Source organism: Pistacia vera, unplaced genomic scaffold (assembly GCF_008641045.1).
Source record: "Pistacia vera cultivar Batoury unplaced genomic scaffold, PisVer_v2 Contig87, whole genome shotgun sequence".
In the NCBI taxonomy this organism is placed as follows: Eukaryota; Viridiplantae; Streptophyta; class Magnoliopsida; order Sapindales; family Anacardiaceae; genus Pistacia; species Pistacia vera.
The window spans coordinates 731,840-747,011 of NW_022196745.1; the positions used below are offsets into that span (position 1 = coordinate 731,840).

Sequence of the window (15,172 nt, forward strand, 5' to 3'; positions counted from 1 at the left end):
TTAGCTTCTACTAACATCAGTAGTATTATTAGTATATACATTAACATCATCTAAGCAATTCAACTGATCTAAATCCCTATATTACCATCCAGAGCAATTCGAAAATCCATCAAAATTACATAGCATAAGTTACTCTCGGATGATATACTAGAAACACAAAAGATGAGCAAACTGAAGAGTTCATAACCCAAAAACATTAAAAAGAAAACAAAAACAGAGGTAGCTTTTAGTATCAGAATGGCTTCAAATTAAGTCCCAGATAAATCAAGAAGCCTCACTGCATGAAGTATATTAACCACTCTTATTGGCCAAGAAAACANGATAAAAAACTGAGAGAGAGAGAGAGAGAGAGAGAAAAGTGCGGTAGCATAGGTTCTCTTAGAAGTAATTTTTTGTTTTTTGTTTTTGCTTTGTAATTGTTTTTGGAAGGATTGAATAATTGGTTGAATTGGATGTGAAAGCTTGGGAGATTTTAGACCATCTAGTTAGAGAAAATTATTGTTGTGAGATTTTTTCTGGCTTCTATGTATATGCCAACAGCGAAGGGCTGCAATTATTGTTAATTTGAGAATTCTGTAAAGAGATATGTAAATAGCATTTAGTTCTTTATGATATCTGTGGAGATGGAATGGCATCCTCAAAGAAGGCTTCTCATATACTCATGAAAAGATAATTTTAGCGGTAGCAAGCAAAAACTTTCCCATTGCCATGAAAATGATAGAAGATGAATGGAATTTAAGAATCATTCTCTTTTAGTGTGTTGACTATAGACTGGACTTGGGTCCTGGGTAGCAGTAGTTGAAGATATTTTTTTAATATAATTTTGTGTTTTTGCTAATGGTGGTCCAGTCCAATCAAAGGCTTAACCTTTTGTAGCCAAAAGAAAAGACAGCTTTTTGATTGATTTATGGTGGTTTTAATTATATGTGCCAATTAATTATCACTCGACATGTGGTGATTCTACTGGCTACAAGAGAGTTCAGTAAACAAGAAAAATTGAAGACCCGAATCTGAAATTTTGCATTAAAAATTTCAGAAAAAAAGAAACAATTTTGAAGACTAAATCAAGAAAAATTGATTTAGGCATCAAATGAAGCATTATAGATGCAGGCTTAGAGGGAACCAACCAATGCATTTCTAGTCACAGCAAAATCTCCCACTGGGTTTGTCGCCTTGCAAGTGAGGCCATATTTTCTCTATGCAGATGATTCTGTGAGTGAAGGATGGTTTAAATTCCCACTGCATGTTGAAAAGTGAACACATTTGGGGAGAAAGAAGAAAGAATTGACATTATTGCAGGCAGCTTATATGTAAGGCATATAACAGGATAATACTAATATTATAAAGAGGTATAAAAGATCCAGAGTTAAATCCAGTCATTTCAAGAACTGGATTTGACTTTTGTATGCTTCTTTTGTAAATTACTCTATAACATATACTATTTTTCAAATTTTCAGTTTCAGTTTCAGTTTCCCCACTGTTTATGGCAAGTTTTCGTGGCTCCAAGTCTTACATTTTGTTGGATCGAAGGCTTCTCATAATCATGAAAAGATGATTTTATCAGCCAAAAACTTGTCGGGCATTCAATGACAATGGTAGAGGCATGGAATTTCAGGATCATTCCCTCGATATAAAGAATTTCGTGATTCTTCTTAAACTCTTTCAGTCTTGCTCAAAGGGTTTTAACATTTCCAGGGCCAGGCCTCAGTAAAAATGATTTGTCGCCATGAGTTCAATAGCTCCAAGCTTTGAGACACTCTTTAGTTCCATCCAATGTTTAAGATTAGTTTGAGTTCTTGGTCATTCATATTCTGGAATCAAAAAACAAAAAAGACCCAAATCCGAATTTAAACATTATAAAGATACAATACCAATAATGTAGGCACCGATTGACGCCAACTGCTGAAAGACCAGAAAAGTTCGCCTGGAAGGTGACCCAGTTCGTAAACTGAAGTTTATATACGAGAAGGGTCTGATAAAAGGGCTAAAATTCTATGCCATTTCCTTCGATATTCCCCTTCTCATTAAAGTTTAAACACACAACACAAACTCAACAGACATACATCTGAAAAAACGAAGAATATAAAAATTAAAGGTAAATGTTAGAGGTTCGGTAAGCAGATTAGTCGACTGAGATTCACGACAACCGGCCAGTTAACCTCTCAGGCGTTTGATATAGCTACAGCCGCTTTGGCAATTCAAGATCAAGGGTATCTATTATCACACCCTTGTCTTGGTACATGTAGCTTCACACAGAGACGAGTTAAAGATCATCTTAATATAACGCAAAACAGACTCAAAGCCATCACTAAACACAGAGGACACAGCTAAAAATGGAAGGGAGGCAGCTAAACAGAGGCTACATGAAGAGAACCGGAAAACCCTGGCGGCTATAAATATAAAAGACCTAGGGGAGTTTGAGGGAGGAGGGAAGATCTCAGCCGCACATCTTGGAAAAGGAGAATTTGATTTGGTGTGACGCAAGTTTGTCTGGCATTGTACATCCGCATCATAGCCGCACATCTTAGCCTTAGTGTTTAAAGGATTTTGGTAAACGACTTTTAAAATGATTAGGTTTAAAGCTATGAAATAATCTGATTTATAAAAGAATTTTAAAAGCTATTATAAACTAGTTTTGTAATGAAAAGACAAATTTACCCTTACATAATTCCTTTAATTACAAAACATTTAACATAACATTACACAATATAATACAATACTATACAATTTACTTAATATTATGTTATATCGTGTGCCACAAAATGGCTAGGACACATAACTTTTCACTCCTGGAAACTTGCCTGACATCAACAAAGGTAGGAGATCAATAAAGCTTTTCATGTCTAATGCATTTTTGGTCTACGTTGGAACTCACACATATCACTCATTACAGTGCTGACATGGCCTAATCCCACCTGTGTGCATGCAACAAGCACTGTCCTCCAGGACAGCCAATAGCAAGTTTCTCAAGGTCACATTTTTTTCACACACTATTTAGTTCTTTTCTGTTTATATGCCACAATTAAAAAAATTTTACACAAGATGACTAACACTATTTGAGATAAACCCAGCCATAAATCATCATTCAACTGGAACGAAAACTTAGTGATACTTACACATGTTGCAGTGTGGCATGGTATACATGCTTCCAATTGCAAGTATCATGTTAGATATATGAAGAACCGTGAATCTCTTCTCAAACCGTTGTCTCAAGCTTTATAAGACCGATAAGAGCCAAAAGAACAGTTGGGATATTGGATAGGGTGTTGTAAACTCTGCAATATAAGAGGTAGGCATATTCTTCTCACAGCACTCAATAGTAGACGTAACCGGACCCCAGAAACTTGACACCCCCATCAGCCTATCCGATATGTATGCACAATATGTAATATATTCAGCTGAACTCTCAAACTAGGATGTCGCAAAGATCATAAAACATGCAAACCATATGCCTGCTTACACGCAAAAATGTCAGTAAAAAAATCTTTACTATTAATAAATTATAATTCCCAACAATCAAAGCAAAATTACAACCAACACTTTTTATACAAAATTCTCAACAAGTCACAACAACAATCACATTACAAGATATACAGATTTTAAATGGTTTAAGAAAACACTAAACAAACAATAGTTTTGTAACTTCGCTTAAACATCTAATGAGAAAGAATTGGCAGAAATTTCGGAAATTCACACAAATTACATCAAATAAGCAATCATAAAATCATGACAAAAAATTTTCTGTTTACACTCAACAGAGTTACAAGTATAATAGAGAAAGCATTATAAATTTTCCATTAAAACATCACAACAAGCCAACACTACCAAGTTCAAAGATACAAAAATGTTTCTGGCTAACACCAATGCCAAAGCAACCACAGCAAGAATCAACAAAAACGTCAAAACACTTCAATCAACGTTGAAGCACCTCAACAGCACAAAACAATAGTACCCAAACTAGATTTAACACAAATCTCTCATAAAAACCACTCTAAACAAATAAGAAAGATACAAAAGTACCCATCTAGAGTTCAAAATCCGTCAAACATAACAAAAAGGATCGATCATAACTAACCCTTGCTCATGATTTAAAAACCCACAATTCATTTACTATATACACAAACATCACACAGTTAACACATAAGCAAAACAATAACAAATCAAATCAGAAAGCAAAAAACCAACACAACAAACTAAGTAGTACAAGACAAGAACAAACAACACAAACCTTGTACGATGTAAGAATATCATTCTCCTTTGTTTGGGTTGGGTATAATGATCTGAAATTAAACAACTGAACAATCAATCTCGTTTGTGCAAACGGGGCAAACAAATAAAAAGAGAGAGAGACAAAGGTAAAAGATATGCAGAGTAAAGTTTGTTTTGTTTTGCTTTGTGTTTTTTGACCTGACCTTTTGTATGGTAACTTGTGCGTATGGGAATGGAAGTTATTTTGACCTTAATTTGTAATTACAACTTTGTAAGATTAAGATCTCTGGCTCTGCATTGCCTTTCATGGAGGTTTTTTTTTTTTTTTTTTTTTTTTTTTCAATAATGGAAATAAAATATTAAAAGAATGTCTCTGTTAAGGTGGCAATCCTTATGGTTGCTCAACCTGGCCCATTTAGAAGCCTTTTTATGTAAATTTGGGCCCGTATTTGAGATGTGCTCGACAAGTAAGGCCCATTTGATTTAAAATTGATTTTTTTTTTTCTTTTGGTAATGTTTTAAAAACATGTGTTCGGATACAATTCTAAAAGTTAATGTAAGGTTTAAAATTAAAATTTTATATATCGTTTCTAATATCGTTTGATATCAAAGTTTTGGTTCGATCAGGAACGTAAATTTTAAATGATGTACAGTATTTTGTTATGTGTATTTAATTAATAAACGACATATCAACCTATAATTATCTAATCCACTCGATAATTATTTGGAATGCTGACATCAGCGTCGATGAAATCTGGCTGAAATCAACCTATTTCGGCAATCTTGGGTATATTGTTTAAGGGGAATGGGTTTAAAAAGGATGATTGGGTTGCTCTGGGGTCGTCTTCGCCACCAATCACCGATCGATTTGTTTTGGGGTGTGTTTGCTATATTTCAAACCATAGGGACTTAACAAATTAATATTTAGAAGTTTTAAATCAATGGTTTAACCACCGGTTAAACCAATCAAGCCCGGACCCACAACACTTTGCCGGTTTTACCCCGAGTTGATGTTAAAACATTGCTTCTAGGTTCCAGTCCTCCTAGGCACTAATATGGATGACCACCTGGACTCTTACCCTATCAATAGCTACATGGTCCTAAAAGATAGTTGAGGTGTACGCAAACTGGCTCGAATACCCCGATGATAATTAAAAAAAAAAAAAAAAAAGGAACTCAAGTAAAGAAAGATTAATAAATACTTTTCATTTAGCCTTTTAATTCTGCTCTCTTTTAGTTTTATTTTATAAATATATACCCCCACTGAGATGGTACAATGGTGACATTATGTATCCAAGTTGTTTACATTAATCAAGTGAGCACACCCCAACCACTCTTAGTTTCAAACATGTGAAAAAAAAAATCTAAAGTATTTCAAGTGAATCATATGAATAACAATGAACTACTTTCTTTTAGCCTTTTGACTGTTGGGGATAAGAAAAGGACATTAAACAAGTTTGCAACTACTACTAAGGAACTTACCTTCTCTTTATATTATTATTATTATTATTATTATTATTAAGTGAAGCGAATTGTTTAAAGATGAAAGGCTTGTTTAAAACTTAATGTATGTAGACGAAATTGTGGACGGATACACCAATTATTTGCATTTTTTTTTTTTAATGTGTGTTATGTGTACCGTAAAGTACATGTTATAAAAGTACATGTTAAGAATACAAAATATTGTTATACATAATTATTAGGTATTTCCATTCTCTAATGAGGTAGTATCGTAGAACTCTCCTTTTGTTAATCCATTATTTTATTTCTCTTTTGAGCATAATTTCATCCCAAAATATATTTGTTAATCCAACCATCTTACATGCACTTTGAATGCTTGGTTGGAATCTTTTAATTTCCAATTAAGAATTTATATTTATACTTTTCTTACTTCTTCTTCTTTTCTTCTTTTAATATTATATATATATATATTATATATATATATATATATATATATATATATATATGCACAACATTGGAAATTTTAGGCAAGTGGTAGGTAAATGAACTCACAAGTATATATAGATAAATACTAGCTAATATATATTAACTAAAAACCTTATATAATTAGATTTTATAAAGAAAAAAGAAGAAAAAAAAAACCCTAGATGCTAAATACATTTCTATTTTCTCTCTTATGTTTTTAACAATGTTTTAAAACCTGGCCCGTCTGACTGGTTAACTAGAATCTAGCTATCATCGGGCTGGGTTTAACTTTTTTTCCTGTTCACCAAAAACCCTAGAGTTTGGGATGATCATCGCGGACAATTGAAGATTGAGATGTTGGGGCTTTTGAAGAGAAAGTGCATGAGTTGTGGTGGTGACGGAGTTGATTTCTGGTGTATAATCAACCGAAAATCGAACAAAATTGGTGACGATGACACCGCTTTTTTACCGGATTGGCGAGGCTAACGGGGCAAGGTGAGGGGGTTTTGGTCGAGAGGAAGAGGGCCAAATTTCGGGGATGGGAAGGTTGTCGACGTTGGCGTCAGTGAGATCTGACAAAAATCGAACTTATTTCGATTAGTTTTAGGTTTTTTATATTTTAAGGGAATGGGCTAAGGGACAATTGAGGTTGCATTTGGGGTGTCGCTATCGCCAAAGAATCTCTGGCCATTTGTATGGAGGTGTTTGCTAAATTTTAAACCTATAGACTTAACCTTTCTAGGGGTGTATTTGCTGAATTTTAAAAGTGTTTTTTTTTTTTTAATAATCGGGATGTTCGGTCTAACTTGCACATACTCAACAATCTCCAAAGCGTAGCAAAGTAAACCACAAATGTGATAGGTAGTCATTTTATTGACCGAATACAGATCTTTGAGCTAATTGGCTAAAATCTTATTATTCGGCCACGAGGCTAGTGATATTTATAATATTTATTATTCAATCTAATTTGTATTTTTTTTTTTTTTATCATATTTATAAAGTTGGATTCTACTCAATGTGCGGCAATACCACATTAACTATACAACATTGAATCTTAATTATCAAAACTGTATAAAGGATCTTCGTTTTCTATAATGAGCTTCACAAAATTCAATGAACCTGGACAGATTTGTTTTCATGTGATCTGGACATTTTGAATAGGCTAATATTTCAGTTCAATAGTTTATTACAGTAGGCACCAAAAACTCTGCTTCTATTTTCCACGTCCAAATCACGAAGATGACGTGGCAAGACAGTAAGCCATTGTAGGACTAGATACTGTCTGCACTGGACGGTTAACTTGACTGCGTACAATGCACGGACGCTCAATAATTCCGTTGGATAGGTTAGCTGTGTGGAGTAAACGAGTCAAAGTAAAATTTAAGACTCAGTCAAAACCGGAGTGATTGGATAGTTAATCTGTGATATGCACACATTCTAACCTAGGCCTACGCCTTTCCCCAATGCACAGGCGTCTTTCACTATCTCAACGTTGCCAAATAAGGAAGAGTAAATATTTTGTCACCCCTAACTTTATTAAAATATATTACCCTCTAAAACTTTAGAAAATTGTTGTTATACCCTTAAGGCTAAATAGAGATTATGTAGTTAATAATTGTACAAAAAGTAAAAACTTTTTTCATAAACTTAGGCTATTTTGGTCAAACAAAATCACTACCTTAAAAAATTTGTAATAATCCAATATTAAATGTTTGACAGAAATTTCATCTGCTTATACCAAAATGCCATCACACTCATTCAAAGACCTTTTTATCCCTTGTAGGTGTCTACTGAGCCGAACCGAGCTAAGCTGAGCATTAAATCTTGATCGGCTCCATTGAACAATCGGAGCTAGGTCGTATTGAGCTAGGCTCGAGTTCAACTTAAGATTGAGCTCAAATCACTTGTACAAAGTACTTGAAAAATAATTGCCCAGATCAAGAGAGATCGAAAGTCCTTCAATCAAAAGTACACCAAAAGTCAAATAAATCTTTATAAAACCCACCTTAGTCCTTCAAATCACAAAAGAGAGATCGAAACCTTAATGGACAAATGAATCACAATAACCCTAATTTTTACAAAAAAAAAGTAACCAAAACCCATTATCATCTCAAGTGTAGAATCTGTCTATACTGTAACACGAACTTGATATAGAGACAAAGAGATACAGCTTGGACATGGATGCACGCGTATAGGGTTCGGAGAGGATGAGTCGACGGAGTTTGTGGGGATGAAGAATTAGGTTCGAAATTCAATTTGTGAAGGGGGTGTAACTTGTTACTTTGCACTAATTTAAAAACCAAAAGGTAAATTTATAAAGACCTCTCTAAGAATTTTGCAAAACTTGCAATAGATCCTGTGAGCTCGAGTAAGCTCACGGCTGTGTCGCGCTGAGATTAAAAACTCAAACTTGGCTCTACTCGCACAAGTAACGAGCGCTCGGCTTTGATTACACACCTAATAAGTCTTTTAATCGGCACATTTAACAGACAAATATCATCTAGGTTTTCACAAGGTGAATTTCTTAAAAATTGGAGGTTTAAATTTTTCCATGCCAATCTCAGAGGTGACAATGGAATAGTCTTTTTTGTATGTTTTAAATTTTAATTAAAGTGTGGCTGTTAAACTCATCCCTAACCCTTCCTCCCAATACTTTACACAACGTTACCTGCATGTATTCACCTGTTTTTAAGATGCCTATTATTAATTTTCACCAACTGAAATTAGCAGCCCGTCGAACCTGCCCATCCAAACGACCAATACATCCTTCAACACCGGGGAATCAATTAAGCCACCACCATAAAAGCATATGTCCACACACGTTGCTTCACCGGATCCACTCCTCTTTGCGCCAACTCTGTTTCGAATATCATTTCAGTTAACATACGCCCTGACTTCAACCAAATGGTTGTCATCCACCCTTTGATTGTCCTCTAGTCTTCTCCCTCTCCTCATCTCTTATCTGAACAAAAGCTCACCTTTCACCATCATAACGCATGGATGCACTGCCCTTTTGAACACTTGACTCTCCACGTTTCTTTTTCCCTCGATAAAACTTCAAAAGTTTGTCTATTTTCTCTACGTCAAGCGCTCTCTCACAAAGAGCACAAAAAGCAGTTTTTTTTTTTTTCTTTAATTTTAAGTTTTGTTAGCCCTATGGCGGGAGATATTACCGATTAGGTTTAGATGCGGGTAGCGGCGGCGTTTGATGATGTGGCCACGTGCAAGGCTGCGAGAGCAGTGGAGCGAGCTCGCCGAAGTTAACAACTAGATTTACGGATCTTGTGAAGTCTGTTTCTAGAGAGACGTCGTAGGTGGGGGTGTGAAGAATAAAACGAAAGAACATGCGGAAACGGGGAATTTTGGCGTGATTCTGAAAGATAGAGCTGTTGGAGGCATTTGTTTGGAGATAAAATGATTGTGAAACAAAGGATCCTTGTAGAGACAGATTTGCATGTACCGGGTGGCTGGGGATGTCTTCTCAAAGCTTTAAACGTCGTTGATGACCTCATCTTTACGTGATAGAGTATTCGATGGCCGGTGATTGGTTATAATGTTTACAGTAATTAACTACTTACAAATTTATAAAAGTTGTTAACTCAGCTCAGCTCGTTTTTTTTTGACCTAATTTGTTCGATCCAACTAGGTCAACTCAGCCACCTCCTTTAGCCCCCATAATATGTATACGTTTGTAACTATTGTTTATCTCATATTATATGCATGAACATTATTGTCAGAGTTCTCTGCAATCTGTGGGAAACTGGCGTTGACCCCGACTGGGAGTTTTATGAATATTAGATGTGAAACATTAATGGTGCGAGTTCTCGCTACATGGTGGAGTAATCTAGCTGCAATTTTTGATTGCCGTCCCCAATGGTTACATGTCCACTGCTATGAGTTTTTTTCCTCCAATCTTTGGTTGGTAACCAGAGAGCTTAGCAGATTTTGAGGCTGATTGTCTGGCGGCCTTCAAAGAGTCGTGAAAAATGTGGAAATGCATGTGCCACCATGAGGAAACTGGTACATTCTCAATCTATGGTTTGGTTCTTGAAGAGGAAGCACCACAGCAGTTTCAGTCACCAAAAAGGATCAAAACCTGACTGAGCTTTTAATGTTACAAACAACTAATCGACTCCATTGGTTTTGAGGCCTTGCAATGAGTCATACTTCTGCAGCGATCAATGATTTTGCAGAAGGGTTGTTTAAGAAGCCGGGCAGCCCCATACAACTGACTGCATTCATGACAATAACATGTATGTACAGAAATGGATCAATACCCACCACGGAGTGGTCCAGCGGTCAATTTAGACTCTCTGGGTTGTTAATTAGGAGTGATCTTTTTGAGACTTTATCCGATCCCTCGAAAAAAAAAAAGATAGAGAGTTTGCCTATTTTCGCAAAGAACAGAGAGTTTGCTTAGAAATTTTCGTGAGGAAAACGGAGAAAGAGAAGAACTGAAGATTGAAGATTGAAGATTGAAGAAGACGAGAAAGGGGCGTGAGAAGACTGCATCGCGTTTAGGATTTAGGTTGTTAATACGGATCGGTTTTTTTGCCGGTCCGATTGGGCCGACGGTTTAGTAATATTATCCGGTTTTTAACCGGTTTAAAACGGTTTAATGTTTATAATGGTTTTGAGAGTGAACCGAACCGAACACGTGACCGGTTCACGGTCCAACCGGTTGGACCGGCCGGTCCGGTCCGGTTTTTAAAACAGTGCTTATATACCATATATAATATATAATGTATAACGTCAAATGTATAACTTGTGCTTTATAGCATTAACATATTATGTATAATAAATAATACATATACATTATATATATATATTACAAATATTTATAATATTTAATCTAGTTTTATTTATTACCTATTTGTACATGGTTTATAAAATACTTATACAATTATAATGTGTTATTATATAATATATGATTGATTTTCAAATATTAAAATTAATATAGATATATATAATTAATTTTTAATTATTAAAACTAATATAGGTATATATAATATATATGATTGACTTTTTAATATATATATACGGCAGGGTGGGACGGGATAAGACAAAACCTATCCCAGTCTCGACCTGTTCCTGAATTTTGGGATTAATTTTGGACGTGATCTTAACTCAAATCTCGAATGATTCAGAAAAGAGTACTGCTACAGTTACCGATGGGTGTACACTGAATTTATACACCGAATGACGTAGCTAAATATTAACTATTGATTTATTATCAGTTAATATTAATTAACAGTTAAGATTTTACCACATCATTCAATATATAAATTCGGTATAAACCTTTTGATAACTCTACCATTTTCATTAAAGAAACTTTACTTCGTTCGGAGCAAGTCCTCGGAGGGTCGGGTTTTATGCTATTTTTTGTATTTTTAAGAGAAAATTAATTTTCACGCTTACAGAGAAAATGAATGAAAATGATTTGTCACCCTACCTTTATTATTGTTTACTTTGCTTGTGTCAGGTGTTTTAATGAATATGACAGCTTGTTCAGCAGCATCATTTGAACAATCAGTGGATTCAGACTTTCTGCCGACACAATTGTAACTTCAATTTTCAAGACTGCCGTAGAGAATTTTGCCGACAGATTTCCATTTTGTCAACTTAGATGAAAATGGTCTAACAGCTTTTACTGTACAATTGACAATTCTGAGCAATTATTCATCCTAGGGAGAAAATAAATGCCAGTGAAGCAATGCCCAAAATCAGTTGATGACACAATGGTTCGATTGAATTGATCTTTTATTGAAGGTTAAAAAATTCCACTGTACAGAAACATCACAGCACCCATAAATAATAAATGAATAACAAGGCATTAAATTCCAGCATTAAAAGAAGAAATGGGGGTTAATCTGGGATAAGATACCTGAAATCAGAGATTGAAATCATCTACTCAATACACAATTTGCAAAACCAAAATTCATGATTCCCCTCGTCAAGTTCGATAATGGAACAAATTAATTGCAGCATTGCAACTTTCTAAAACCAAGAAAAACCTAACTAACAAGAAATATACCATCTCTTTGATGGTTCCAACAAGTAAAAATATGGTACAAAGTCTACTTTCACAAGGAAAACTTTGATGATATTCTAAATTAAAAGTTCAATATTTAGTCATCGTTTAAGATCCATCTTCATCAGCAAAATTTCAGAGTCTGTTTGCTACTTGCCTGCCAAAAGTCTCTTGCACCTTTAACAACAACGAAAATTATACTTTCATTGTTTTACTCTTCAATATCTGTCACTGGGATTTTGGTTTCTCAATCTTGACATAGGGCAAAATCCCCATAAAGTGGACAATCTTCGGAGCCCATCCTCGTTGCTGTGCACGGCAAAACATCAAGAATGTGTTTGCAAAATAAGAGTTGAGCCCCATTAAGACATGCCACAATGCATGACCCTGTGGGTTGATGGGCCAACGAGATATCTCTTTGCAGAAAACACGATCAAAGAGCCAACACATGCTACCAAGGAAAATGGTAACCACGTACAGCTTTGCAAGCCGCTTAGCAGCCATGTCCTGCGTATAAATGTAGTACTTGTACATCCGAGGGATGCAGAGAAGGCAGAGGATCACATAATGCACCTTGAAGCCAATGCCAAACCGGACCACCGAATGGACGACTGCAAAAAGAGCACCATAGAGGAAGAGGAAGGTGGGCATTGTACTGCGATAGTGCCAATCTGGTGAATACAGGATATACATGTATAATAGCATCTCCCAGACCATAGGCGTTTCATCGCTCTGTTGTTGCCTGTAAACAAAATCCAAACACTACATTTATGTGTAGATCTCAACAAAAGAAGACAATCATCCCAAAAAAATATCAAAGATGCTATGACAAAATAAACTTCAACTCCATGGACACATTGCCTGACATCAACAAAAGGGAGGAAATATCAATAAAGCGTTTTCGTGTCTAATGCATGTTGGTCTACGTTTGGAACTCACAACATATCAACTCATTACAGTGCTGACATGCCTAATCCACACCTGTGTGCATGCAACAAGCACTGTCCTCCCAGGACAGCAAGATAGCAAGTTTCTCAAGGTCACATTTTTTTCACACACTATTTTATGTTCTTCTGTTGATATGCCATAATTAAAAAAATTATTACACAAGATGACAACACTATTTGAGATAAACCAACCATATAATCAATCATTCAGAACTGGAAGACAGAAAACTTAGTGATACTTACACATGTTGCAGTGTGGCATGGTATAACATGCTTCCAATTGCAAGTATCATGTTAGATATATGAAGAACCGTGAATCTCTTCTCAAACCGTTGTCTCAAGGCATTTATAAGACCGATAAGAGCCAAAAGAACAGTTGGGATATTGGATAGGGTGTTGTAAAACTCTGCAATATAAGAGGAGTAGGCATAATTCTTCTCACAGCACTCAATAGTAGACGTAACGGGACCCCAGAAACTTGACACCCCATCAGCCATTCCAATATGTATGCACAAATATGAATATATTCAGCTGAACTCTCAAACTAGGATGTCACAAAGATCATAAAACATGCAAACCATATGCCTGCATACACAAGCAAAAATGTCAGTAAAAAAAATCTTTAATATTAATAAAATTATACTTCCCAACAATCAAAGAAAAAGATTACAACCAACACTTTTTATAACAAAATTTCTCAACAAGTCAACATGAACAAGATCTTAACCAGATTTTAAATGGTTTAAGAAAACACTAAACAATAACAAAGAAGTTTTGCTAACTTCACTTAAACATCTAATGAGAAGAGCAAGAATTGGCAAGAAATTTCGGAAATTCACACAAATATACATCAAATAAGCAATCATAAAATCATGACAAAAAAATTTTCTGTTTACACTCAACAAGTTACAAGTATAATAGAGAAAGCATTATAAATTTTCCATTAAAACATCACAACAAGCCAACACTAACCAAGTTCAAAGATGAACAAAAATGTTTCTGGGCTAACACCAATGCCAAAGCAACCACAGCAAGAATCAACAAAAACGTCAAAACACTTCAAATCAAAGCTTGAAGCATTCTCAACAGCACAAAACAATAGTACCCAACTAGATTTAAACTACAAATCTCTCATAAAACCACTCTAAACAATAAAAAAAGATACAAAAAGTATCCCATCTAGAGTTCAAAATCCGTCAAACAATAACAAAAAGGATCGAATCTAAACTAACCCATTGCTCATGATTTACAAAACCCACAATTCATTTAACTATTTATACACAAACATCAACAGTTAACACATAAGCAAAACAATAACAAATCAAATCAGAAAGCAAAAAACCAACAAACAAAAACTAGAGTAGTACAAGACAAGAACAAACAAACAAACAAACCTTGTACGATGTAAGAGATATCATTCTCCTTTGTTTGGGTTGGGTATAATGATCTGAAATTAAACAACTGAACAATCAATCTCGTTTGTGCAAACGGGGCAAACAAATAAAAAGAGAGAGACAGAATGTAAAAAAAATATGCAGAGTTAAAGTTTGTTTGTTTTGCTTTGTGTTTTTTGACCTGACCTTTTGTATGGTAACTGTGTGCGTATGGGAATGGGAAGTTTATTTTGACCTTTAATTTGTAATTACAACTTTGTAAGATTAAGATCTCTGGCTCTGCATTGCCTTTCATGGAGGTTTTTTTTTTTTTTTTTTTTTTTCAATTAATGGAAAATAAAATATTAAAAGAATGTCTCTGTTAAGGTGGCAAGATCCTTATATTGGGCTCAACCTGGCCCATTTTAGAAGCCTTTTTATGTAAATTTGGGCCCGTATTTGAGATTGTGCTCGACAAGTAAGGCCCATTTGATTTAAAATTGATTTTTTTTTTTCTTTTGGTAATGTTTTTAAAAACATGTGTTCGGATACAATTCTAAAAGTTAATGTAAAGTTTAAAAATTTAAAATTTTATATATCGATTTCTAATATCGTATTGATATCAAAGTTTTGGTTCGATCAGGAACGTAAATTTTAAATGATGTGACAGTTGATTTTGTTAGTGT

The 15,172-nt window shown here is 34.9% G+C and overlaps 1 protein-coding gene and 1 non-coding gene across 2 annotated transcripts; both read right to left on the reverse strand.

Moving 5' to 3' along the window:
• Window positions 1-2,097: 2,097 nt before the first annotated feature.
• Window positions 2,098-2,188, reverse strand: LOC116119062. Its single transcript, XR_004126269.1, has one exon. It is a non-coding gene; the product is annotated as a small nucleolar RNA snoR109 (small nucleolar RNA).
• A 9,786-nt stretch (window positions 2,189-11,974) lies between these two features.
• Window positions 11,975-14,772, reverse strand: LOC116119041 (alkaline ceramidase). Its single transcript, XM_031404997.1, has 4 exons — window positions 14,694-14,772; window positions 14,508-14,560; window positions 13,357-13,698; window positions 11,975-12,908 (listed from the first exon to the last, which is right to left on the reverse strand). The coding sequence occupies exons 3-4, from the start codon at window positions 13,608-13,610 to the stop codon at window positions 12,395-12,397; spliced, it is 768 nt and encodes a 255-aa protein (XP_031260857.1). The 5' UTR covers window positions 13,611-13,698; window positions 14,508-14,560; window positions 14,694-14,772; the 3' UTR covers window positions 11,975-12,394.
• Window positions 14,773-15,172: the final 400 nt, after the last annotated feature.

Excerpts from the sequence above, each read along its gene's own strand:
- LOC116119041 (XM_031404997.1), bottom strand. The coding sequence starts at position 13,610 with ATGGCTGATGGGGTGTCAAGTTTCTGGGGTCCCGTTACGTCTACTATT. Across the intron at positions 12,909-13,356 it reads CATGCCACACTGCAACATGT|GCAACAACAGAGCGATGAAA; the intron begins GTAAGTATCACT and ends TTTTGTTTACAG.